Source organism: Tenrec ecaudatus, chromosome 1 (assembly GCF_050624435.1).
Source record: "Tenrec ecaudatus isolate mTenEca1 chromosome 1, mTenEca1.hap1, whole genome shotgun sequence".
NCBI lineage: Eukaryota > Metazoa > Chordata > Mammalia > Afrosoricida > Tenrecidae > Tenrec > Tenrec ecaudatus.
The window spans coordinates 55,802,360-55,827,516 of NC_134530.1; the positions used below are offsets into that span (position 1 = coordinate 55,802,360).

General features: G+C 55.4%; 2 protein-coding genes across 2 annotated transcripts in view; one reads left to right on the forward strand and one right to left on the reverse strand.

Annotated features, from left to right (window-relative positions):
* Positions 1 to 10,102, forward strand: part of HDAC1 (histone deacetylase 1) — a 39,554-nt gene extending 29,452 nt beyond the window's left edge. Inside the window, exons 4-14 of the mRNA XM_075553558.1 lie at positions 2,619 to 2,693; positions 4,496 to 4,634; positions 5,094 to 5,235; positions 6,050 to 6,142; positions 7,377 to 7,485; positions 7,568 to 7,708; positions 8,278 to 8,386; positions 8,463 to 8,593; positions 8,755 to 8,907; positions 9,329 to 9,377; positions 9,538 to 10,102. Of these exons, the coding sequence (XP_075409673.1) occupies positions 2,619 to 2,693; positions 4,496 to 4,634; positions 5,094 to 5,235; positions 6,050 to 6,142; positions 7,377 to 7,485; positions 7,568 to 7,708; positions 8,278 to 8,386; positions 8,463 to 8,593; positions 8,755 to 8,907; positions 9,329 to 9,377; positions 9,538 to 9,565 (1,169 nt within the window). The 3' untranslated portion in view covers positions 9,566 to 10,102. The remainder of the gene's footprint in view (positions 1 to 2,618; positions 2,694 to 4,495; positions 4,635 to 5,093; positions 5,236 to 6,049; positions 6,143 to 7,376; positions 7,486 to 7,567; positions 7,709 to 8,277; positions 8,387 to 8,462; positions 8,594 to 8,754; positions 8,908 to 9,328; positions 9,378 to 9,537) is intronic.
* Positions 10,103 to 10,227: 125 nt separating this feature from the next.
* Positions 10,228 to 12,554, reverse strand: MARCKSL1 (MARCKS like 1). The gene is made up of 2 exons (XM_075553571.1): positions 12,261 to 12,554; positions 10,228 to 11,477 (listed from the first exon to the last, which is right to left on the reverse strand). The coding sequence occupies exons 1-2, from the start codon at positions 12,345 to 12,347 to the stop codon at positions 10,968 to 10,970; spliced, it is 597 nt and encodes a 198-aa protein (XP_075409686.1). The 5' UTR covers positions 12,348 to 12,554; the 3' UTR covers positions 10,228 to 10,967.
* Positions 12,555 to 25,157: the final 12,603 nt, after the last annotated feature.

Here is a 25,157-nt window from a genome sequence, read left to right on the forward strand (position 1 = left end):
GGCCAGGACTCTCAGCAGAGAACCAGCTTGGAATTGCCACAAGGGAAGAAGCTTCGGAGTCTCGGCTTGCATGTGTTCTTCGGCTCTGCACTGAGCTGTGTGGTCCTGGGTCAGTCTCCTGGCCTTCTCTTCTTTCAAGGCAGACAGTAGCAGCGACTGGAAGAGTGGGAGGATAAGTCAGAGGACGTACAGCAATCAAAGCACCGACCTGCTGTAACTAGGAACATTTGCTGTTAAGGCTGATGATTTTTGTTATTTGCAGATCTGTCAAAGTATGAGACCCTCAAGAACATAGACTTATGGCTCACGGTTGGCCCTGATTTCCCTGAAATCGACATCTAAAGTTGTGCATAAAAGACAGGTCTGAAGTTGTCGTTAGTGACACGAGGGCTTAGAAAGATGGGGCATTTCGGGGCAGCAGGGCACTTCACGGACTTGGTCTAGAGGTAGGGCCATTAGCGACTACAGCTGTCACTTCACACAGTCACTGAACAACTTGCGGGGGCTTGCTGGGGTATCTGCAGAACCCGTAGTGAGAACATAAAAGCTCCTTTGACTGCCACCTACCTTAGGACGCTACACCTGTGACAAAGCTGAGTGAGCTGTCCTAGCTCCTGGCTGGGTCACCTTGAGCAGTGGTGACTGAGCCCAACATTTCATTCATGACAATGACAACGTGAACAGTCTTAATTCCCGATACATGGGCTCGCGGTCCTGGGGCTGGACAGTGGTGTAGAGTGTGGGAAGGTCTCCGATTCGCCACTGGGAGAGGTGAGACCTGGGAAGGATCGCACAGCAAAGTAGCGGTAGAATGGAAACTGGAACGCCAGTCTCCTGGCCCTGGCCCCTTAGTCTACAAGAGCATGACTTAACAAAAGATTTCAGACACACACAAAAAGCACATGGTGATGGCAGAGGGATAATTTGGAAAAGGATATAATATGATTGCTTAACCGAGTATAATCAATGGCACTAAAACTACATGTAGAAAGTGTTGGATTGGAGAATATTTTGTTGTGTGTATTTTCCCCACAGATTAAAAAAATTATTATTATTATCCTAATAATGAGTACAAGGAAGAACATTGCTAACATGGACTATGGTCATGACTGATTGACTGTTGGTTTGTGTGGTAGGTGGAAGAAATGCCAATACAACTTATTAAAAAGAAAAGAGGTACATGATGAACACCCATGAAATCACTAGACCGCTTAAAAGCATGACCAATGTCGTGCAGCCTCCCACCCCCACCCACCCCAACTGCTCCTTGATCACCTACCCTTTTCCTACAGCACCCTGCTATTCCCACCACCGCCTCCAAGGGGAGCCCTGTCCTGGCGTCTGGGTGTGGTCCTTTGTGCGTTTCTGCTCCTGCCCCAACTCTCCCCTCGTGTTGCTCCTCTTCACTGGAAGGCCACCCCAAAAGAGAAAAGACCCTCCTGGCCTCACAGGGTAGCCCAAGTCAGGGGCTGGCTCCTTAGGAGCCCTGGTGGTATGGTGGGTTATAAGTTGGGCCGCTAACTACAAAGTCAGCAGTTCAAAACCATCAGACACTCCTCAGTGGAAGACGAGGCTTTCTTCTCCCATCCAGAGTTAACAGTCTCAGGAAATCCACCAGGGCAGTTCTAGCCTGCCCCCTGGGGGCTGGGCTCCACACCCCGAATGGTAGCTCAGTCAACGCTCTGGAACCCTGGACAGCCAGACTTGACCCACGGGATGAGGAAATCCTTGGGAAGGGGCAATCCGTTGCCAGTTGATGACAGGCCTGCCCCAGGGAACAAAGTTCTTATTGACACAGCCTCCCAGTGTTTACCCCAGGGTCAGGGAGAGTCACCCACTTCCTCCGAGCACCTGCTTGGCAGGGCACCCTCTGGAGGGCTTGGCAGGAGTCGGTAGCGCTTTGTGGTTAATGCGGGCCTTGCGCCTCAGCTGTCTCTCAAAAAGCTGCCGTCAGTCTCCAGGCTGTGCGGCCCTGCCCGTTCGCACCGAGTGCCCTCCTTTCCCTGTACTTGGGGAGCCCTGTTGACAACGGCAGGTGCAGCGGGAGGAGTGGGGCAGGCGAGTCAGGATCAAGCCGGCCACCTGCGTCTCACTTCACCTGTGTCTCACTTATGTCCTAGGAGTGGTTGCCTTTTTGTGGCGCTGGGGGCCCTAAGTCCCCCTGTAGGCTGCCACGCGGCAGCCTCCACATGTGCTTCCTCCCCTCCCTTCTTTGACATGTCATTTGCATGATTGTTTGCATGTGTTTCTTCCTGAGAGCCCAGTCGTGGCTGTGTGTGTTGTAGGAGGAGCAGGCTAGCACTGCCAGGGGTCCCCCACTAGCCTGCTGCCTCACGTACACACTGGGTCCGAATCCTACCTGAGGAGGCGCGCTCCGCGTGGTCCGTGGGGGAGGTCCTGAGACACACTCAGACGGGACGAAGCAGCTCAGTTACTCTCTTTCAAGGAAGGAGCTCACAATTTCCAAGCCCACGGGCAATTGCCGTTCATCGTCCCAGCGGTTGGGTGAGGTCGAGACCTGGTCACCCGGCCAGAGCCCAAGTCCCATCCGCTCATAGTGCGCTCCATGACAGCCGAAGGAAAATGCGCACACTGACCTTTCCCCTCTCTCTTTCAAGTCAACGTCGGTGAGGACTGCCCCGTGTTTGATGGACTGTTTGAGTTCTGCCAGCTGTCCACCGGCGGCTCTGTGGGTAAGGAAGGGCCATCCCTCTCCCTGCTCCTCCCGGCCCGACAGGCTCACCTCAGGCTTCGAAGATGCTTTTCTGGGGGAGTCCCATCCAGCTTCCAGCTCTTCGTAGCCCGGAGGGGGCCTTGTCTGTCCTCCCCTAGAGCTTCCCTTTCCTCTTTCTTTTTTTTAACCATTTTTTCGAGGGCTCGTACAACTCTTATCACAGTCCATACAGCCATCCGTTGGTCAAGCACATTTGCACATGCATTGCCCTCATCGTTCTCAAAACATTTGCTCTCCACTAGGCCCTGGCATCAGCTCCTCATTTTTCCCCCTCCCTCATGAACCCTTGATCATTTATAAATTGTTATTTTGTCATATCTTGCCCTGTCCGACATGTCCCTTCACCCACTTTTCCGTTGTCCCCAAGAGCTTTTCTATGAAGAGCAGAGATTCCCTCAAGGCCTGCTGGTGGGGTTGAGATGCTGGACAGGAAAGCAATGTGTGAACGGCCGAGTACTCGACAGATGGGTCATCCATCATTTCTGTCTTAGGAAAGAGCACAGTAAGGACCTGTAGACGTCAAAGACACTCCCCACACATCTCTGTGAGTCCTGCAGTTAGGGCTCCTGACCCCTGAGCCTTTCTCAGCACGCGTTTACCTGGACTGCTATTGGTGACCCCTCTCCTCCTGGTACAATTGTGCCATTTCAGTGTCACCTACAATGACAACTGCCTGTGGGTCACCACTGAGGACCACCCTGGTGACTTTGTGCCTACGTTTTTGATTCAGCAAATCTTTAAAACGTCTCTGCCATCGCATGCTGCTAACGATGTCTGACGGCTGCATGTGCCCGGATCTACCCGAGCTGAGATGGTCAGTCACCTGTTGGTGGAGAAGGCCCCCGTGTGATGCAGATTGTTGGCACTCAACTACTAGACTAAAGGCTGGCAGTTGGACCCCACTGCAGTGCCGTGGGAAAAAGGCCTGGCAATCTGCTTCCATAAAAAAACCACAGCCAAGAAGATCCCATCCTGACCGTCCTCTGCTTCAGTAGAGCATGCCTGTGGACAGTGGCGCCCGCCCACGTACCGCCCATTGCCTCTGCCAGTGTAGCGGGGTCATCGGTCATGCCAGACAGGGGCAGGACGGCACAGAGCCCACGTTACAATCTTGAAGTCCTACCTCGCACTTTACTAGAAAGTACAGTGGGGCTTTGTGGGCAGATGTTAACAGAAAAGTGCCAAGTTCATGAAATTCAATGAAGTGTTTTTATTAAACAAAGAAGATCCCATTGGGCTCGGCTCCACCCCAGCACGAAGCCCCACAGTCGTGTTTATTGCTGGTTTCATTGGGTCCTTGGTTTCGTGTTAACGACCACGGTGCGCCTGCACCCATGGATGTGCACCTCTCTTCCAGCTCGTCTTGGTCCTGTTATGCTCAAAGCAAGCTCTGCCCTTGGTATCCCTCCAAAATTCGCTTGCCATGAGCCTCAGTCAGAGATAGTACACACGTGATGCAGGGCACGCACACACACTCCCTCTCTGTCTGAAGCCAAAGCTCCACAGACTAGTTACCACTTCTGTGTTACTCTGATTTTCTGTCTCACCTGCTTCATTTAAAAGTAAAATGCCATTCACATCCCACTAAGTCCGTGTAAGGGCCTACTAAGGGGTTACCCTCCTGGCTTTAAGAGTGCTCCCTATCGCGTGTCTTCTCTGTTGGAGTGAGGGGGGGTGGGGGCTGGCTTGGGAAGCATCCTCGGAGGGAGGGGTGGAGAGCGGCTTGGTGACAGGCGCATGTTCTCTCGTCCCACCCCCTAGCAAGTGCTGTGAAACTGAATAAGCAGCAGACGGACATCGCTGTGAACTGGGCCGGGGGCCTGCACCATGCCAAGAAGTCTGAGGCGTCCGGCTTCTGTTACGTCAATGACATCGTCTTGGCCATCCTGGAGCTGCTAAAGTATGCCTCCCCGGCCGTGTCTCTTGGAGGATCCCTTAGGCCAGGTCCCCGCGTCCCTCTGCCCCTGTGGGCTTGCCTCCCTAGTTTGCTTTTCCCGGTGCTGTGCTGGCTAGGATGTGTTTGGTGAGGCGCTCTCTGGCCACCCTCTCCTTGATGGGGCCTTGGCTTGATCTGAGCCACGGCAAGATCAGGGGCAGGAGCTGCTCAGATCCTGCCTCCAGAGTGTCCCCGGTGGCTGGAGTTGACCCTGGCAGTAGAGTAGGAAGATCGGACTTGGTCAGCTTGGTCAGGCCTCTGGAGACACCGGCTGCGCTTCTACCTTCCTCCAGCCAGTTTCCACGTCTCTGGTGCTTAGAGATACCGGAGGGAGGCAGCCAGCCTGGTAAGCTGGGACCTGGCGCCCTTGGCGCGTCCCATCCCCCAGGAACCCCCAGGCCCCTGACCCTCTTCTGCCCCTAGGTATCACCAGAGGGTGCTCTACATTGACATCGACATTCACCATGGAGATGGTGTGGAAGAGGCCTTCTACACCACAGACCGAGTCATGACCGTGTCCTTCCACAAGTATGGGGAGTACTTCCCAGGGACCGGGGACTTACGGGTAAGAGCTCCCAGACAGCAGCCAACCAGCTTGCCCGCCGCCCCACTGCCAGCTCCAGCACTCTAAACCCACTTCCTGTCTCTTGCTTCAGCACACTGTACCCCAACCCGGGGCACCTGTGACTAGCTCTGGGGTCTTTCCTGCACTTGCTGGGGAAAGGCAGTGATGGGCCGTAAGTGTGAAGGACGGTCCCCACCTCATGGCCGCCGCCACTGCTGGGTGGTGCTACTCACTGTCCCCTAAGGCTGGAGTTTGGGACTGGGAAGAGCAATTCTCATCCAGGGCCACTGACCCCCTGGAAACCAAGGGCGGGTCCCAGAAAAGTGCACCACGGTTGGCGTGCGACCTCGGGGTTAACAGACCATTCACGGCCCTCAGCACAGAACTCTGGGAGTGAATTCGTTGTTTGTTCCACTAGCTTCCGTTTGCCAGAGCTCGGTAAAGCCAGCCAAGCTGCGTGCCAGCAGCCTCGGGGAAAGGCACCAGCCCAGTGGTGGGCACAGAGCACTACAGTAACTGAGCACTTGGGGGGTCAGGGGCGCTCATGTTCCTGCTCCCCTTCCCCTGGGGGGTAAAGGAGTGGTGGGGAGGAAAGGGTTGCTGGGAGTTGGGACTATTTCCGTCACCCAGCCACCAGATGGCGCTACCCTGGTGCACTGGCAGACCCCTGGGGTTGTGGGGCAGGGTATTCAGCCAGGGAGGGAGCCCTGCTACATCCCCAGCTCATCCAGGAGTCCCTCTGCTGGCCTCTCCCAGTCCCACCCTTCAACGCCCCCGCCCCTTCCATTGTACCTCAGTGTCCCTCTTGGTGCAGGATATTGGCGCTGGCAAAGGCAAGTACTATGCTGTCAACTACCCGCTCCGAGATGGGATTGACGACGAGTCCTATGAAGCCATTTTCAGGCCAGTAAGTGACTCCCGGAGCTGTCCCTCGGGCTGCAAACAGGGCTGCCCTTGGAGCAGGCGGGGGTGGGGTGGGGGGAGGTAGCAAAGCACCTCCGCCTCCCACGAGGTTTCTGCGGTGCAGTCTGGTCAGAAATGCGTGCGTTTTGGCCTGGGCTGCATGCGGTGGTCACTCAGGGAAACGGATGCCTCCCGAGGGCTGGCACTCTGCTGGACACGATCCTCTCTGAGGAGTCTTTGCCCACGGAGACCCCAGTCTGGGGGAGTGGGACAGTACGTGTCCGTAACTGCTGCTGGGATGGGGAGAGGAGGGTAGTCAGCAGCGGTTTCACGGAGGGACCGACACTGAGCAGCGGAACAGACTGCTTAGAGCAGTGGTTCTCAACCCTCCTAGTGCCGCGACCCTTTCATACAGGTCCTCATGTGGTGGTGACCCCAACTATAACATTGTTTTCAGTGCTACTTCATCACTGTCATTTTGCTGCTGTTACGAATCGGGCGACCCCTGTGAAAGGGTCGTTCAACCTCCAAAGGGGTCACGACCCATAGGTTGAGAACTGCTGGGGTCCTCAAACTTTTTAAACGGGGCCAGTTCACTGTCCCTCAGACCGTTGGAGGGCCAGACTATAGTTTAAAAATCAAAAACAAACTATGAACAAATTCCTACACACACTGCACATATCTTATTTTGAAGTAAAAAACAAACAGGGCAAAAACACCTGGCAGGCCGGAAAAATGTCCTTGGCGGGCCACATGTGGCCCTTGGGCCGTAGTTTGAGGACGCCTGGTTTAGATGATCAATCTGGTCAGATCAAGCAAACACCAAGTTCCTACTCTGTGTCCAGCAGTAAGAATGACAGAGAAGTCCAAGTTTGGGGTTTTTCCTCCTCAGTAAGATGTCTAAAAGGAAGCCCTCCCCCACATGGAGAGGCAATCTGTAGGACGGATGAGAAGAACACACGGCAGAGGGTGTGGAAGGCGTCCTAGAGGAAGTGGCAGTTAGACACGGCTGCTGCACGAAGGGGACACAAGCCATTCTAGGTGCAGAGTTTGGTGGCACTCGGATGCTGCTTTCAAATTGGGAACCAAGAGAGAGCCCCAGCTCATGCCCCTTCGCCCACGTCATTAGAAATGTAAGAGTGGGACGGGACAGTCAGGAAATGAGCAGAAAGGGCTGCAGGGGTACCCCAACCCCTGTGGAGCTCACTCCTAATGTAGTGACCAGTCTGCCCTTCCAGGTCATCTCCAAGGTCATGGAGATGTTCCAGCCGAGCGCGGTCGTCCTCCAGTGTGGCTCCGATTCCCTGTCTGGGGATCGGCTAGGTTGTTTCAACCTGACCATCAAAGGTGAGACCAGGTGGTGGCAGGGATGGGTGGGCGGGGTCCTCCCAGGTTCTCCTATATTGCAGCGTCCTTTTTCTCACCAAAGGGCATGCCAAGTGTGTCGAGTTTGTGAGGAACTTCAACCTGCCGATGCTGATGCTGGGAGGAGGTGGTTACACCATTCGCAATGTCGCACGGTGCTGGACGTATGAGACAGCTGTGGCCTTGAGCACAGAGATCCCCAATGGTAATAGCGCCGCCCCTCAGGCTGCACGGGTCCGACCCTGCCCTGCCGGTCACATGTCCTCTGCTCCTTTGACACGAAGCCATCTATTGAGCTGCTAGCTGCTGCTCCTCGGGAGCATAGATGTGCCACATCGCCAGGAGGGCAAGGGACTCGATGGCATTGGGGTTTGGTACCCTCTTGTGACCGAAAGGTTGTAACCATCAGCGCTTTGACGCTGAGGCCTCTCCCTGCTTCTCACCTGGACAGAGTGACTGGGGACAGCAGCTTTGGGAATGCTCCTGGAGGGTGGCGGGAGTGAACGGAGGGGCACTCAGAGAGCATTGCTACTTTTCTCAACTTGGACAGCCCCATCGTGGTCTAGCTTACTGGTGAGAACTCAGGAGCAGAGCATTAAACAGGCTTCAAGTCCATGCTCATCCAGGTCACAGCCTGTGTTAGGAGGGGCAGTCCATGCTGCCTTTGGTGGGTGGGCAGCTAGGCCCACAGACACCTCGTTATTTGCTCTGGCTCCCATGCTGGGTGGGAAAAGCACCCAGTCCCTTGACTCTTCTTCTTCCCGTCCCAATCAGAGCTTCCATACAACGACTATTTTGAATACTTCGGACCAGATTTCAAGCTTCACATCAGCCCTTCCAACATGACCAACCAGAACACTAATGAGTACCTGGAGAAGATCAAGTGAGTGGCCCCCAGCCCCCTCCCCTGGCCAGTCCAGGCTCGGGCTTGTCCCTGACCACACTCTGCTTTGCCACAGGCAGAGGCTCTTTGAGAACCTGAGGATGTTGCCCCACGCCCCCGGGGTCCAGATGCAAGCCATCCCCGAGGACGCCGTCCCAGAGGAGAGTGGCGACGAGGATGAAGAGGACCCCGAGAAGCGCATCTCAAGTAAGACCCAGGCCCAGGGCCTGCACCTTCGCACCTGACAGGCAGTTCTGCATTGCCCGGGTCTGTTCCCTATGGGAAACATCCCAGCCCCTCTCCGTCTCCGTGGTGCATTTGGAAACCCTGAGCACACCTCCCCTTCACACCCTGGCCCTGTCTTCCAGTCTGCTCCTCTGACAAGCGGATTTCTTGTGAAGAAGAGTTCTCCGACTCTGACGAAGAGGGAGAGGGTGGCCGCAAAAACTCTGCCAACTTCAAAAAAGCCAAGAGAGTCAAAATAGAGGATGACAAAGAGAAAGAACCAGAGGAGAAGAAAGGTGGGTTATGTGGGGACTGGAGGAGGAGGAGGGGGAGTCCATGTAGGGCACCAGGAGGCGGCAGCTGACTTGGGCCCTGCCATCTCCTTAGGCCTCTGAGTGGCTCCAGAAGTAGCAGGGCCAACAAAGGAATGAACGAACTGGACTCATCTCTACTGAGCCCCTCCAGTTCTCCACGGGCAGGAGCCTGGGCTCACTGCTCCAGCTTTTTCCCAGGGGGCTGCCTCCGCCCACTGAGCTCAGGCTTGGGCTGGAGCTAGTTGGAAAACCGGTTCCACTTGTGTGTTCTCAGCAGGGCTCCGTGGGTGGCTTAGGATGGGCTTCTCCAGTGTCCAAGGAATAGCTCTGGGGAGGTGTTTCAGGAGACTCCTAAGGTCCTTCCTGGAGGGCTGCCCTTGACTGTTCCTACTCTTGGTTCTAGAAGTCGCAGAAGAGGAGAAAGCCAAGGAGGAGAAGCTTGAAGCCAAAGGGTGAGGAGGGACCACTCCCCCTTGTGCCCCACCATGGAGACGTCCTGGGGACAGTTGGTCCAGTTGATAGCAGCCCCTGGTTTCCCCATCACCTGGTCCCCTGGAAAGCTGTGGCCACACCTTTGCCTCTCTGACATGGGGTCTCTTGCTTTCTCCACAGGGTCAAGGAGGAGGTCAAGTTGGCCTGAGCAGACCTCCAGCTCGACTCTTGAAGAGTTCCAGACATTTCTTCCCTAACCCCTCAGAGTTTATATTTTCTATTTCTCTGTGTATTTATATAAAATATATTAAATATAAATATCTCCAGGGACTAGACAGGAACCAGGGCCCTGAGCAGCTTGGCTAGGTACACCTCCAGCAGCTACCTTGCCAGCTCGGCTGTTCTTTTTCAGTGGAAAAGGTAGTTTTAGGTAGTCACAGGACAAAATCCTACTATGAGGGGACCTCCCTTGGAAAGACACCCGTTACTGAATAGGGGTGGCTGGGCCCTTCAGGGGCCCTTGTACTTTTTCTTCAAGGCGCCTTAAGATTTTGGATGGGTTCTTTCTCATTTACAGCCCCCACCCCCGCCCCACTGTTGCAGCCTGGCCCCAAGTGAGCCAACCCACTCCCTGCCTGCCCTCCGGAACCCCGGCTCTGCAGCTGGAGGACACCAGTCTAGTTTTCCCTTTTCAGATACTATTTTCAAGTTTGTGAAAACCTTTGTAATAAAAAATGGTACATTTCTCTACTCTGTGAGCTTCCCCAGGAGCAATTCGGACTCTTCTTGTGCCCAGGATGGTCCGGCCACCCTCAAGTTGGCTAGCTTCCCCCACCCTAACCCCAGAAGACCACTCATGCACAGCACCACTAAGGGACAACATTTATTCCTTTTACAAAGGTGACAGTGAGACCAGGTGGAAGAGAGTGGTTTTAGCAATTAGAATAGAAAAACAAAAGAAGATACAAATCGGGGGTGGCCATTAAAAGTTATTTACAACGAGAGGGAGGGGGCAGGGAACAGAGGAAAGGAGTTGTTTTCACATTACATCTCTCTCCCACCCCAAAGCCTAATACTTGCTCACCAAGTCAAAAAAGAGACACAAGTGGATTCACAGCTGAGAGGTTTGAACTTGAGTAAGATGTTTATAAAAACCTAGACGGGACAGTGTCCTCCCCAGCCCTGGGGCCACTAGGCACAGCACAAGAGACTAAAAACTCAACTGGGGGAAAGCTGGTTTTGGAGTGTAGGCACCCCACTTCTGGCTCAGGGACTCAGGGAGCAGGATAAACAAAACCTATTGGATAAGATTTAGGGAAGAAAACCAGCAATTGCTTGTGCAGGGGTAGGGACAGGGAAGGAGGGAGGGCATTTCACATCACTAACCTAACTTGGGGGGCTGTAAGGACCATCTTCAACTGGCCCCATGAGGAAGGCCTGATGGATGATGGGAGAATCCACAGGAGGGAGAGGGGACGTGGCTGGGAGGGGGCGACAGCCCCTTCCTTTCTGGGCACAGGAAAGTAGCCAGGGCACCAGGTCCAGGCAGTGACCTCGCAAGGACAGCACAGTTCTTGGAGCTTCGAGATCACCCACCTGCCCCCACCCCGCTACTCATTCTGCTCGCTGGCCGCTGTCGGGCCACTCTCTGGCTCTGAGGGAGTGGACGGCTCAGCAGCCTGGGGCCCTGGCTCTTCTTCCGTGTCTCCTCCCTGAGAGGCGGCACCAGCCTCTGCCCCCTTGGCCTGGGGCTCCTGGCTCTCAGGGGTGGCAGCCTTCCCTTCCAGGGCAGTGCCTTCGTCACTGCAGGCACCCGTCTCCCCCTGCTCTTGCTCTTCCTCTGTGGGGGAGGAGGCCGAGGAGTCCCCCCCACCCTCCTTGCGATTTCTCTTGAAGGACAGGCCGCTCAATTTGAAAGGCTTCTTGAAAGAGAATTTCTTCTTCTTCTTGGGGGTCTCCTTGTGGGGGGCCTCCCCCTTGGCTTCAGTGCCCTGGGTGGGGGGTGCTGGCTCGATGGCATCGCCGGTCGCCCCAGCAGCCTCCTCTGTTCCGTTCGCGGGGGCCGACTCCCCTTCACCCTTGGGGGACAAGTCTCCATTGCTTTTCACGTGGCCGTTCTCCTGTAGGGCAGAGATGGCAGTGAGGGCGGGGGCTCACTCTCCCCTCCCTCAGCCCGCTCTGGGCCCCCTTCCACCCAAATGGGCTCCCCAACTCGGTCCTCCTGTGGCTGGGTTTGGCCTCACCCTACACCTGGGGCGCCGTCAAACATCTCCCTCCGGAGGCGCGACGGGGCCGGGCGCAGAGGCCATGGCCGACAGGAGGCGCTGAGATTCGCGAGGGGGGGGCCCTCATCTCTCCCGGGGGGCGCCTTTCACTAGTCCGCGCCTTCCCAGCGCCCAGGGCCAGGCGGCATTGGGCGGGAAGCAAGCCGCCGTGGGCGCAGGCTCCCTGTACCTGGACGGCCCACCCACCCCCAGTCTCCTCCTTGGTGCAAGGGGCGCCCCCACCCACTGCAAGCTCTGCTCACATCGCGGCTCCCCCGAAGCCCACCGTAGGCCACCGAGGTCGGGTCTAAGGGAGGGGTACCCGCCCCTCGGAGCACCCGGTGCCCCCTCGGCGGGCCCGGCAGCGCCTTTGTTCCCCGCGCAGCATTCGGGCGGCCCGGGGGCAGCGCCGGGGGCCAGGGCCGGGAACAAAGGAGGCGGCAGGGCCCGGCCAGCGCCCCCTCCCCGCCCCTCCCCTCGCTTCGCCCGCGGGGGCTGCGGCGCCGAGAACAAAGGGACGGGGCGGGGGAGGGGGTGCCGCGTGTCCCGGGCCGGACAAAGCGCGCGGCCGGCCCAGGGCCTAGAGGGGGCGAGGGGCGAGCGGAGCGGGCCGAGTCCGGTCGTGCCGAGCGCACCCACCTGTCCATTGGCCTTGGCGGGGGAAGCGCCCGCGGCCTCCTCGGCGTTCACGTCGCCCCGGGGAGCCTTAGAGCTCTGGCTGCCCATGCTGGGTGGGGGTCTTCGGGGGCGCCCAGAGCCGCCCCGGGCTCGCGCCGCAGGGATAGTTCGGCGGGGTAGGCCTGGCTGGCGGAGGGGTGGGGCTCGCCCCGGAGGGGGAGGGGTGTCTGGGAGGAAACCGAGCTGCACCCCCGCTCCGCGCGCGACCCGCTAGCCGCACCCACCGCCTCTCCGCTCGGCGCCGGAATGCCGCCCGCCGCCCGCCGAGCCGCCTATATAAGCGCCGGAGCACGGGGGCGGGGCCGGGCATTTAAATGAGCGCCCAATCGAGGGGCGGAGGCGGGGCCGGGGCGCGAGCCCCTCTGGTGCGGCGGAGCGACGCGAGCTAGCGGCCTGGCCCCCCACCCCGCCCGTGCGCCGGGAGCAGGTGGCCGGTGTCGGGTGGGAAGAGCCGGGGCCTTCAGGGAGCGGGGGCCGAGGGCGACGTCTGCTAGGAAAGGGAGGCATCCGCCTTTCCATCACCCTACGGCCCTCCGCTCAGGGCGGGCGCGGCGCCGCTCCCCCATCCATCCCTGTGGTCCTGCCAGTCGCCCCCACGCGCTCTCCGAAGGGCTCACGGCCGCGACTCGTCAGACGGCTGCTCCTGACTTAGCTCCAGAAAAGGACCGCCGCGTCCACACCCCCCCTGGCCTGGAGGCCGCTTAGAAGGGAGGGCCACCACCCTCCATGACCAGCCCGACGGGGGCGGCCGGCACGCTGATGGCCCCCTCCAGCCTCACCCCTCCCCTCAACTCATCGAAAGTCAAGCAGAGCTTGAATCCGCAAGCTTTCCAGCGACTGCTCTCCGCCTGGACCTGCTACAAAGTTAACTTGGAGAGGGGCGGGGGTGTCCTGTGACCTTGAAGATCAACTTCATCCCCCGTTTGAAAACTGGCCTGAGGCTCAGAGAAGCACACACCATCTGCTCCTGGGCCTCAGGGCTCCCAGGACCGGCAGAGAACCCATCGAGAAACCACACCCCCACTTGGTCCTGAGGAGGCAGGGTAGGAAACACATCAGTACGCCCAAGACTCAGCAGCTTGACCCCTTTCCCTGCTGGGCGGGGGTGCCTGGAGCCACTGCCACTTCCCCTTCCCGTGACCTGGGCAGACCAGTGGGAACCCCAGAGTACTGGTGCCGGATGTGTGCGTCCTGTTGCCCCCTCAGCCCTCAGGAGGAAGAGGAGGAAGCCCAGTGTTACAAAAGCTGCGTTCAGGCCAGCTCAGCACCTCTCTCCTTTCCTCTCTCCCTCCCCTCCCTCCCACAACAAGGCCAAGGTTGAGGAGGCCCCTGCTGTGAAGTGTGGAGACACCCTAGGACCTGAGAAATCAAATTGGAACTCCCTGCTGATCTGACCTCCTCCGGGAAGGGAGGAAGGCGGGTGGTGCCCCAATCCCATAGTACTGCACTCACGCCTGGAGTGTCTGGGGTCCCACCCCCACTCTGAGGTACCACCTAGGCTCAGCTTCTGTGGCACTTCCCCATTTTACAGACCGGGACACTGAGGTCCAGAGAGGGAAAGCACCTCGTGCCCCAGGACACACAGAAGATACCTTGAACTGAGTCAGAACGGATTTGGAGAAGCCAGATCACATGGCCTGGGAGCTGTGAAGACCTCCCTAGAATGATTGCCCATTGGGGTGGGGGCATCAAGGCGAGCAGCAGTGGCCCCTCCATCCACTGCCACCAAGGAATGGAGGTAGTGACCTGTGTGTGTGAGAGAGGGCCGCAGTGGCGAACCCACAATACTGCCAGGCACGGCCAGCCTGGACGGGCAGGGCTCTAAGAGTGGGTGTGTGAGGACTGGAGGCGGCCCTGGTCAGAGCTAAAGCCCAGATCCCAAAGCTCCGACTCCTGTTCCCAGGTGTTGCCCCCTGGAGATCCAAAGGGAATCCCTGGATTGTGCCCAGGAGGGGGAACATCAGGGCTGGGGGACCCAGAGCCCTGGGAAGGAGGTGTCCACAGAGGAGGGTCCTTGACCCCTCACCAGACATCCCACGAGTCTAGGGAAGGGGCCCCTAGAACCCAATTCCTCAACAAATCCAGGTCCCAACAGAATTTGGCTTCTGGAAGAGAGCTTAGGAAGGCCTGGGGCGGCGGGGTGGTGGTGGTGGGGGGTACCCCCAGCAGGCCCTTCAGCTTCCCCCATCCACACTGCAGCTCCTTCCTCCCCAGCTGCTCTCAGTCCAGACAATGTGGCCATTGTTCCGGGTCTCAGGGGGCCTGTGTACCTCTGACTGTGCAACTGTGTGTATCGCTCTGTGTCTGTCTCTGTGGGAGACTTTGTGTGTGAGTGGCCAGGTGTGTAGGTTTGTGGTTGTGTGAGTCTGCATCTTTGTTTGGCTGTCTTTCAGGGTGAGAAAGAGGCGCCTGCTGACTCTGGGTGACTCCGTGACTTTCTGGGTGTGTGCCTGTCTGGCCCTGGGACCGTTCATTGGTGACTGACTATACCTGGCAGTGTTCGGGTGTGTAACTGTGTGAGAGAATACCCAGCTATGGGGTGTGGATGGAGGAGTGGTTTCTTCATGTTTGTGTGAGGGACCGTGGGAGTGGCAGGTCTGCCTCTCTGGGCCAGTGAAGCTGCGGGCTCAGAACCCATGCAGTGTGGGCCTTTGCTAGGGCAAGGTGTCTGCTGGGGAAAGACCAAGAGAAGGCCAGGTGACTCTGGAATGAGCAGGGGGAGGATCTCAGGCGAGGTTCAGGTCAGCACTTCGAGGGCCCTGCACTGGGATCAGATTAGACGTGTGAATGGGCACTACCTAGTCAGAGATGGAAGGAGGGGTCTTCCTGGTCAGGCTCCAGGATGCTGGGTTGAGGCAAGGACATAGGACTTGGCACAGGTTGGTTCCCAACCCAAGTCCCTATTTCCTTCTGGGGAGCAGGTCCAGGATGGCCTTGGTGATCTGGGTTCCAGACCTACGCTGGCTATGTGCCACTTAGCTAGTCCTCTGGCCTCTGTGACCTCAGTGGCTCACCTCCACGGAGGGGCTGGGCATCATGAGTCACGTTTGAGATGTAATGGAGTTCCCTCTGTTCACATACGACAGGACCGAGTAAGGGGTGAGTCATGCAGGGCCCCTGTCCCCAGGGACTTCCCAGGCCAGAAGGAAGAGACAGGCAGTTGCTGATGGGAAGAGAAAAGGGCGGTGGGTGGAGCTTGGAGCAGGACCACGCAGGAGCATGGAATAGTCTGTGTGAGGGAGTCCGGGATTCGGGGGCTGGCTGCAGGGACCAGGGAGCAGAGGGTCATGGCACTGCTGCTGAGGTGAGTCATTGATTGAGGCCTGCCGACTCATCAGAAGACAGAAGAACTAGGGTGGAGGATGCTGAGTGTGAGGTGTGTGGGGAGCATCCAAGGACCCTGCATGGCACAAGCAGGTTTTGTCATGTTGCGATTTGAACCCACCCAAGCACCCGCCTGTTTCCATCGAGGTTGCAGCCAAGAGAAGCCTGTGAGGCGGTTCTATCCTGGCCTGTGCCGACTCACCAGGAATAGGAATCCGCTCTCAATAGCAGGGCTTTGGCTTTTGTTGCTGTCGGGGGACATCCAAGTAGCCATCTAGGTCCCAGTACTTTAGCACTGACTTGGAGCCCACGTGTCCCAAGCTAGAGGCTGGAGCCAGAGTCTGGCTAGCGACTTTAAAAGGGACACAGGACAGAGAGTCTTAAGGCAGGACTGACCCCAGGAAATCTGGTCCCCTGATTGCTGCCAGACAGACAGAAACTGGAGCCAAGCAGTTCATGAGATCTCCCCAGAAGTACTCTGAGCAGTGCCATGGTGGGTGGTGGGGTGGGGGCAGTAGTAGACAGCAGGAGAGGATGGAACCTGGGAAGGAGTCTGCTAAGAGTGGGAGGACACCCCAAAGCACAGAACTGGAAAACCATGACCACTGGGGAATGTCTAAAGGACCAGAAACACAACCACATCATCACTTGTTCACTCACTCACTCACTCACTCACTCACTCACTCACTCACTCACTCACTCACTCACTCACTCCTATCTAGTCAATGATGACTCAGTAGCTCCTTAAGGGCAGGGTAGAACTGCACCTATGAGTTTTGAGACGAACTCGTAACAGGAATAGAAAGCCGCAATCTTTTCCCTTGGAGTACCCGGTGGTTTCAAACTGCTGACCTTGCTGTTAGCAGCTCAACGCGTTACCACCGCACCACCAGGACTCCTGATCATCATCACAGCTACTAGCATTGGCTCGGTCTTACGGTATGCCATGCTCTGTGCCAACTACTTTACTACGCATGTCCTGGTGAGAAGTGCACCCTTCCCGCCTCCATTGGCAGGACATGGGCACCCCCAGTGAGGCAGAGCAGGGGGTCCCGGATGAGCAGGAGCTCTGGTCCTAAGTCAAGTAGAAACATCCAGAAAGGTTCAGAAGCTTTGCGATGCCAACAGAGAGGGAGAGAGAGAGAGAGAGAGAGAGAGAGAGAGAGAGAACAGCTGTGGGCATGGGGCTCCGGGACCAGAACCTCAAAACCACGATGGCTTCTCCTGGGCCTGAGTGTGCTGGGTCTGAGCCTCACTGTCCATCAGGGACCTTGGGGTCCCTGGAATCCCATGGGCTTTATTTTGTTTTCACATGTATAGGAAAACTGAACATTGAGACTCGAACCTTCCAACCAGTCATGAAATCACAACAGTAAGGACTCTGGAAGTTGTGTGTGTGTGTGTGTGTGTGTGTGTGTGTGTGTGTGTGTGTGCGCGCGCGCGCGCATGTGCGTGTATGTGTGCATGTGTTGGGAGTGGTCACGTGAGTGGGGCTGGGTCCAGCACTATCTAATAGTGCTGTCTCAGGGCTGTTTTCCCAACAGTAAAAAGGTTTCTACTCCCTGCCCTCCTGTTTACCTCCCCCAAGTTTGATGAGGTCACCAGAAATTTTTAAGGGCTGCCCTGAGCCTGCCCCTTTCCCTCCTGCCCCCACCTCTTCCTAACTTTCTGTTTCTTTTCAGATCCCTGGAGCCTTTGGGGAGGGGTGTCCAAACCAGCTCAGTAAGGATTGCTTACAACTTTCCACCAAAATCTCCCACTTCAGGGAAGTCCCTTCAAAAGGGAAACTGAAACTCCTCCCTCCCAAGCACGTCTCCAGCCTGCTCAGTCAGCTCTCCCCAAACTGCTTTTGCCATCCTGAGCCAGTCCCTCCCTGTCAGGGGGCCTCAGAGTTTGTAAAATGGGCAATGTCAGAAAAAAGGAGCCTGGTGACATACCTCGGGGCTGGAGGGAACTCTACAGAGAGAGGCATGGAGCCACAGCCACGAGCCTAAGGATGCCGCCAGAGGCTTCTGGAAAGTGGGAATGGCAAGGGACCAGATTTCTCCCGAAACCTCCAGAAGGAACACAGCCCTGCTTGCTGTTAGTTATTAGCCCCATGACATTCTTTCTGGGCTTCTGACCTCTGGAATGCAAGACATGCTACTTTAAGCCACAAATAAGCCAAAATTATGGGGGCTCTGGGTTGCTGAGGCCAAGTGTTAGGGGTTGAGTTGTGTCGCCGAGAAAGCTATGAGGAAGTGCTAACCCCAGTACCTGCAAATGTTACCTGATTTGGAAACAGGGTTTCTGTCAATGGAATTGAGTTAAGATGACATCGTATTGGCTCAGAAATGTGCCCTAAGCCAATGTGACTGATGCCATTCATTACAAGAGAAAGACAAGAAATATTGACACAGTAAAAACACTATGTGACAACAGACCGTGGGGACATTAAGGCTGGCCACTTCATGTCCCGTTCCACGGACCTCCTCCTTGGTGTCATGGATTGAATTGTGAGCCCCCTCCAAAACAAGCAAACAAAAATGTGTCAACTTGGCTGGGTTATGATTGCAAGAATTATGGGTTCAGCCTCTGTTTGGGGATCTGATGTAATTACCGTATATGCTCGAGTATAAGCCAATTCAAATATCAGCCAAGGCACTTAATTTTACCACAAAAACTGCATGAAAAATGTGCTGAAGAACTCGGCTTATACATGAGTATATACGGTTTTCTGCGTCTTGTAACTCTTAACCTCTCGGATAGTAACGAGGAGGAGCCCTGGTGGAGCAGTGCATTATGGGTCGGGCTGCTAAGCACAAGGTCGGCGGTTTGAACCTGCTGAGGCTTTCTGCTTCAGTAAAGAGTTATAGCTTCAAAGGGGCAGTTCTCTTCTGTCCTATAGGGTCCCTCTGAGTGAGTGAGTGAGTGATGATGTTAATAAGGCAAGATTAGAGGCAGAATGATAAAGGGTAGAATACAATCTACATAATAAATTATATTTGGAGCCAATCTCTTTTGAGATCTAAAAGAGATTAAACAAATGAGCAGAGGGGAGGGACCTGACTATTACCAAGACAGAAGAACCAGACGCAAAGCACATTATTTCGACTCAGGGTCCCTGTGCTGAGAACCTCCGAGACCCAGGGGACTACGGATGCCAAGCCACACGGAGGCCTCTAAGGAACACGGGCTCACAGCTGTTGAACGACAGCAAAGGTCTTCCCGCAGACTGACAGAGAGAGCCTTGCCCTGGAACTGGCGCCGTGAGCCTGGAATTTTAGTCTGCTAAACTCGGAGGGGATAACTTCTGTTGGTTGAAGCCATCCATTGGTGACATTAAAGCAGCATTCAATAGACATTTAGTGAAGTTTATTATCAATTTTAACCATTGCATACCATGTGATCATTATAGTTGTGGATTGCTTAAATGTCAGAGTCTTTAGATTATATGAATACTAACATGAAATTATTCTGTAAAGTTTACACTGAATTACATTATTTATTATTAATAACTAAACAGAGGTATTTAAAAATATTTTTCTCCTTTTCCTTTGATTAGTACTTTATGCTCCAAAGAACTTATTGATATAGGTCCACAAATACTACTCATTACAATACTGTCGCCTAAACACCAGACAATTTGACACAATCAGCAACTGTAAGGACATTAGCAGCCATGAGAACCCCATCATGTGACTACTCACAAAACTCACGGCCATCGCCTTGCTTCCAGGGCACAGTGATGCGAGAGGGCAGAGTAGAGCTCTCCCTGCAGGTTTCTGAGGTGTCATTCGGGAGAGGACTAGAAAGTCTCATCTTTCTACTGTGGACTAGCTTTGAATGGCGGCCCCATGATTAGCAGGCCAACATGGAACCGCCCCTGCCACCAGGCCGTCTGCAAATGATGGTGAAGGGAACTGACTTGAGGTGGCCCTGCCAGCCAGTCTTTGTAACCCCACCCAATGACTGGGGGGGGGGTGCAAATTAGGTGGTGGTGGGTGCCGACAAGTTGGTTCAGATTCATAGCGACCTATGTACCATAGAGTGACTCTCCACCTGGCCCTGCGGCCCCCTCACGACTATTCCTGTTTGAGTCCATCATTGAAGCCACTGTGTTGCTCCATCTTGTCGAGAGTCCTCTTCTTTTTCGCTGCCACCTCTCTACCAAGCAGGATGTCCTTTTCCAGGGGCGCGTCTTTCCGGGATAGGTCAGGGTCACTATTCTGCTGGTTATAAGTGTGCCATCTAGGAAGCAGGAACAGAGTTTTAAAAATTTTTAAAGACCCTCCCACCCCCAGAGAGCATGTGCTAAGTCCCTTTGTGAAGGGTGGTGGCAGCAGAGGTACCAGAGACCATGAGACAGACTGGCGGGCTTCTCAGCCCACAGAAGGGATACAGCTGAGTATGACTGAGTCTTCAGACAGGAGACTGGCTTGCAGAGGAAGATGTCCTTAGCATCATGAAAGAGCAGGGCAGAGGCCAAGGGCCTCCATGACTGAGAGGCTGAGGACCAGAGAGGGACATGCCTACCAACATGGCTGAGAATAAGCGACGCAAAGGACGGTTTCCTTACTCTTTTCGGATCTTGATGTGCTGTGACCTGTTGACTTACCTCCTAAAACCCCAGAACCGTGAGTTTCATCTATGGATTTTGTGTGGCTATTTTTAACTTGGCAGAGAAGTAGAATGCCATGGGAGGGATGGTTGGTGTCACAATAAATAAAAAAGGTTCAGGTGTAGGATCGTGTCTGCCCTGTGCCTCAGAAGAGTTGCCCTTGCATCGATGTAGAGTTGGGCTCTCGTTCCTCTGGTGCAGCCGGGAAAGGTCCGATGTGGCCCCCATGCCATTTCCTCACAAACTAGACTCCGCAATGACAAGGGTCATGGTAATTAGGTAAAATGACACGGACTGGACACATTAGAAAGTTCAAAAAGTAAATGAGCAGAGTTTTAGCCCTTGTAAATGGATTTGATCCGGACCTTTCTCAAGCTGAAAGAAGTGAAGCGGGCAGGGGGTCTTCAGCATCGGTGATGGCCATGCAAGGTGCGACCACTCACCTCTCCCACCTGGAACGAGGAAGAGGGAGGAAAGCAAAGGTACTGGGAAATAATTACAGCAAAGGACTAATGGGCCACTCGGACCTCAGACTTTCTGACCCTGAGATCAGAAGAGTTGGGCAGAGTCGCTGGCAGTGAGTATTTGGGTTTTTGGTTTGTTTCGCACGTGCGAGAAAAGGCTGACCATGAAGTAGGCAGACCACAGAGGGACGGGTGCTTTTATCGGGGTGTTCACGCACTCCCTCACTGCCGTCAAGTCGAGTAGAACAGGGTAGACCTGCCCTTGTGAATTTCCTAGCCTGTAACTCTTTAAGGGAGTAGAAAGCCTCATCTTTCTCCCGAGGAGCACCTGGTGGTTTTGAACTGCTGATCTAGCCGTAAGCAGCCCAACGCATGACCTTTCACAGGCGTCGCCTAAGACCATCAGAAAACACATATTTCCGATGGGCTTAGGAACTGAGACACCACTCCTCTATCCGTCTCCAGGCGGATCCACCCACATGCAGATATGCCCACATTCGAGTACCCGGCGTGAAGACTGTTACCCACGCTACACCATGCTTCAAGACACAATTTCATTTATTTTCCTTTAGAAATAAATATTTCAAAAATTAAAAAATAAAAAAGAAAGAAATGTTTCGCAATATATAATTACATATTGTTTTTGTGATTAGTCACTGCTTTAATTATGTTCAATTTGTAACAATGAAAACCCATCCTGTATTTCGGGTATTTATGTGACAATTCACAACAGTAGCAAAATGACAGTGATGAAGTAGCAACGAAAATAATGTTATGGTTAGGCGGTCACCACCCCAGGAGGAACCGTATGAAGGGTTACCATGAGGAAGGTGGAGAACCCCTACCCTGGACTTGCAGGAGAATGAATCAGTCTGTCTGGTACAAAGCACTGACCGACAGAGTGCTCCTCATTAGCTAGAACGGTGCCGTTTCATCTGATGTACTTTGGGCGTATTATCAGGAAGGACCAGTCCCTGAGAGAGACGTGATGCTCAGGTAGGCGCAAGGTCAGCAGACGAGAGGAAGGCCTTCAGGGAGATGGACTGACGGCAGTGGGCCCAAGCGCAGCAACAAGTGGGAAGATGGCCTGGGACCAGGCAGCGCCACGCTCCCTTTCACAGGTCACTGTGGACTGGGACCTAAGCGACAACAAGCTGGGCTTACGAGAAATACTCTTGCTGTGTTAACTGACGGGATATGTTTATCACTGGTGGCTCCTTTGCTGAAACACTACACAAAAACGACAGTCACTCCCTCCGACGGTGTCTGTCACGCGATAGGTCTGCAGCCCGTCGTCCCCTCGTGACTCAACTGCTTCCGTGGAAAACAACAGTGCCACGGGCAGGGCACCGGGTGCATTTGAACTGTGGGGCTCGGGCCGCGGGCTGGACGTCCCACGGACTGCTGGAAGAAGCACAGCCGGAGTACTCCTTGGAGGTGGCCATGGGGAGATTTCGCCTTCTGTACTTGGACACGTGGTCAGGAGAGACCAGTCCCTGGAGAAGGACATCCGACTTGGTAAAGTGGACAGACAGTGAAGGAGAGGAAGGCCCCCGTGAGACGCACAAGACCTAGTGTTTCCTTCGGCTGGGCACAGGGTCGCTATGGGTTGTGAGAACTGACTGGTGGGCACTGAGCGACAACAGACCGGGGTGACAGAGGCTGAAGTGATGGTCCAGGAACAACAAGGGTGGGGGGGAGACAACGCCCTGAAGAAGCGAGGAAGGACTCTCCCCTAGAGTGTGCAGAAAGAGCCCAGCCCACACCTGAATTTCAACTTCCAGCCTCCAAACCGGTGCGAGACGAACACAAAACGGTTCCTGTGACTTGACCATGTCTGGGGGCCTTTGTTCCCGTCGCGGAAAGCCACTGCCCTTGTCCTACAGACGCAGGAGGCAGTCGTGCTTACTGTGAAAGGCTGGCTCCCTCCGGTCTCAGCTAAGCAGCCTTAGTGCCTCACTGTAAAATGGGGGTGATCCCAGTGCCCATTTCGTAGGGTTATGGGGAGGCCAACAGGCAGAGAAGGGTCTTCCTCAGGGACGTGGTTTGGAGGTGGGCATGTGGCCCGCCATGCTGAGGGAGCTGATGCGGTTGACGCAGCCCCAGGTAAAACACTTACAGGGGAGCACCCTGATGCAGAGATCCTGCCAGCGCTGAGATGTTTCCACTGCCACTGGATCCTAGGACTTTCTACCCATTGGCCTGTGATCTTCTGCATTTGGTGTCGTTGCATGTGTTTTGTGAGTCTGAAGAGGACTTTATAGATTGGCATCAGACATATGGGCTAATATCAGACGTATGGACTTGATCTGGACTGGGCTGGGATGCTTTCTCAATATTCAATTGCTCTCGTATATAAATCCCTTTCTTATACACAGATGTGTGTCCATCGGTTTGTTTCTCTAGTCTGCCCAGGCTGACACACTTTCTGTGCCTGTGAAGAGGTCCAGTCTCAGAAACTCACAGGGGGGCAGGTCTGCCTCGTCTGACAGGGTCGCCTATGGGTTGGAATCCACTGGATTGCCAGTGAGTTTGTGGTTTTGGTTGATGAGATTTCCGGGAGAAATGTCTTTGGAGCGATCCAATTAGTTAAATGGGAAGGAAGTCTGCTTCCCGCCAAATTCCTGAGGCTTCCCTTCCTCTCAGGACTAATGACTCCCCGAAGAGACACACTGATCCCCTCCAACACCCACACCTCTGTCTGTCACCTCACATTCGTCTGCCCATGGGTCTGCCCTGTGAAGCAGGGGGCCTGGTCTGAAGTCCCACGTGCTCCTTCCCAGCGTCTTGGGGGGAGCCTCAGGAAGAAGATGGGGCTCCCGTTTCCCTCTTCTCTCTCCTTGGCCCACTGGGCTTCAACGCCAGTTGTCCCTCGGGGCCAATGAACAAGCTGTCCCGCCACCTAGAATACTTCTCTCTGCTTCTCTGCTCGCCAAAGCCTCACTCTTCTCGTAAAACCCGGATGAGACCGCCTCCTGAGGAGTGTCAGCTGTCTGTCCGAAGCAAGGGTCCTCCTCCCAGCATACGCCCTAGCTCTGCGCCCAGCACCACTCACACGCCTCTGACCGCCTCCCCAAGAAGACATCAGTAGCCCGGGCCAGGCCTGGAGTCACTCCGGCAGCCTCTTATCTTGAGGGCAGCCCCTCCTCTCCCCTCTCTCAGGGTCACTTTCCAATAGGACCCTCCCACCCGCCAAGCCCCCCCAAAAGGACACACACGCTGCCACCCAGTCAATGTCCACTCACAGGGCGCCTATAGGACAGGGCAGAACTGCCCCTGTGCTGAGGTTCCGAGACCATCCCTCTTTACAGGGAGGGACCTGCACACAGGGCAGGTCTTTCTTCCGAGGAGTGGCTGGTGGCTTTGAACCTTGCAGATGGCAGCCAGGGGCGTCACCATCAGTATTTGTTGACTAGGAAGCCACCACTTGTCTGTCCGTGTGCCATGCGTGTGGTGGCGACTTGGGTGTCGCTGTGAGGCTGGAAGTGAGGTCACTGGGATTTCAAATCAATCTGTCGGGAGGAAGCAGGGCCAGACTGCTCCCTAGACGTTCGTTCGTCCCTGGGACTCAGACGCTGTGAAGAGACCAGTCCCTGGAGCAGGACATCGTGCTTGGTAAAACCGAGGGGCAGCACAAAAGAGGAAGGCCCTCGATGAGGCCGCTTGGCACAGTGACTGCCCCAATGGTAAGGTGACCAGGCATCCCACTTTTGGCGGGACAGTCCCAATTTTAAACAATTTTCCCGCGTCCCACGAAATTTTTTAAAAGTCCCGATTTTTTTTAAAGAATGCATGACAAGCTAGGGTATACAGTTTTCGGCTGCCATGTGGCAATTTCGCCAGGATATGAGTTTTGTCAATGGTGTCCTGCTAGTGTCCCGCTTTATCAATGTGAAAACCTGGTCACCTTGCCCAATGGGCTCAGACATAGGCACCATCGTGAGGACGGGCAGGCGGCCGTTCTGTTGGACATGAGGACACACAAATGCTAACAGGACTGAAGGAGGGCGGGCGGGCAGGCAGGCAGGAAATGTAAGCTCAAACACCGTCCTTCCCTTTTAAACCTTCCCACGGGCTGTGGAAGGGGGTGGTACGGAGCAGAGAGCACTGCTCCAGGTAAAAGTCTGCACTTTATAGTTAAGGGATCCCCCCTCCGATCCCCAAAACACACTGTGGGCTTCCTGCCAAGCCATCCTCTTGCCCTCCTTTCTGCCCGTGCGGGGCAGCACCCTCCACCTGGGCTGCCCCTCTTGCCCGCAGTGTGTCAGGGCACGAGACAGGTGTTGGCACCCGTTCATGGACTGACGAAGGAGGAAGGGAAGGGCGTCCACGGTCCCATGAGCCAGTCACGGTTTTCAGAGCTGGGGTGCAGAGCGGGGGCCCGGGGTTGAGCCTGAGGGTCTATGTGCATCCACGCACAGGCAGCAGACAGTTTAGAGCAGCAGTTCTCAACCTGGGGGTCGAGACCCC

What these genes read in the sequence shown, in the direction of transcription:
- MARCKSL1 (XM_075553571.1), bottom strand. Translation starts at nt 12,347, where the DNA reads ATGGGCAGCCAGAGCTCTAAGGCTCCCCGGGGCGACGTGAACGCCGAG. An exon ending in CCGCCAAGGCCAATGGACAG is followed by an intron (nt 11,478 to 12,260) that starts GTGGGTGCGCTC and finishes TCTGCCCTACAG; the next exon opens with GAGAACGGCCACGTGAAAAG.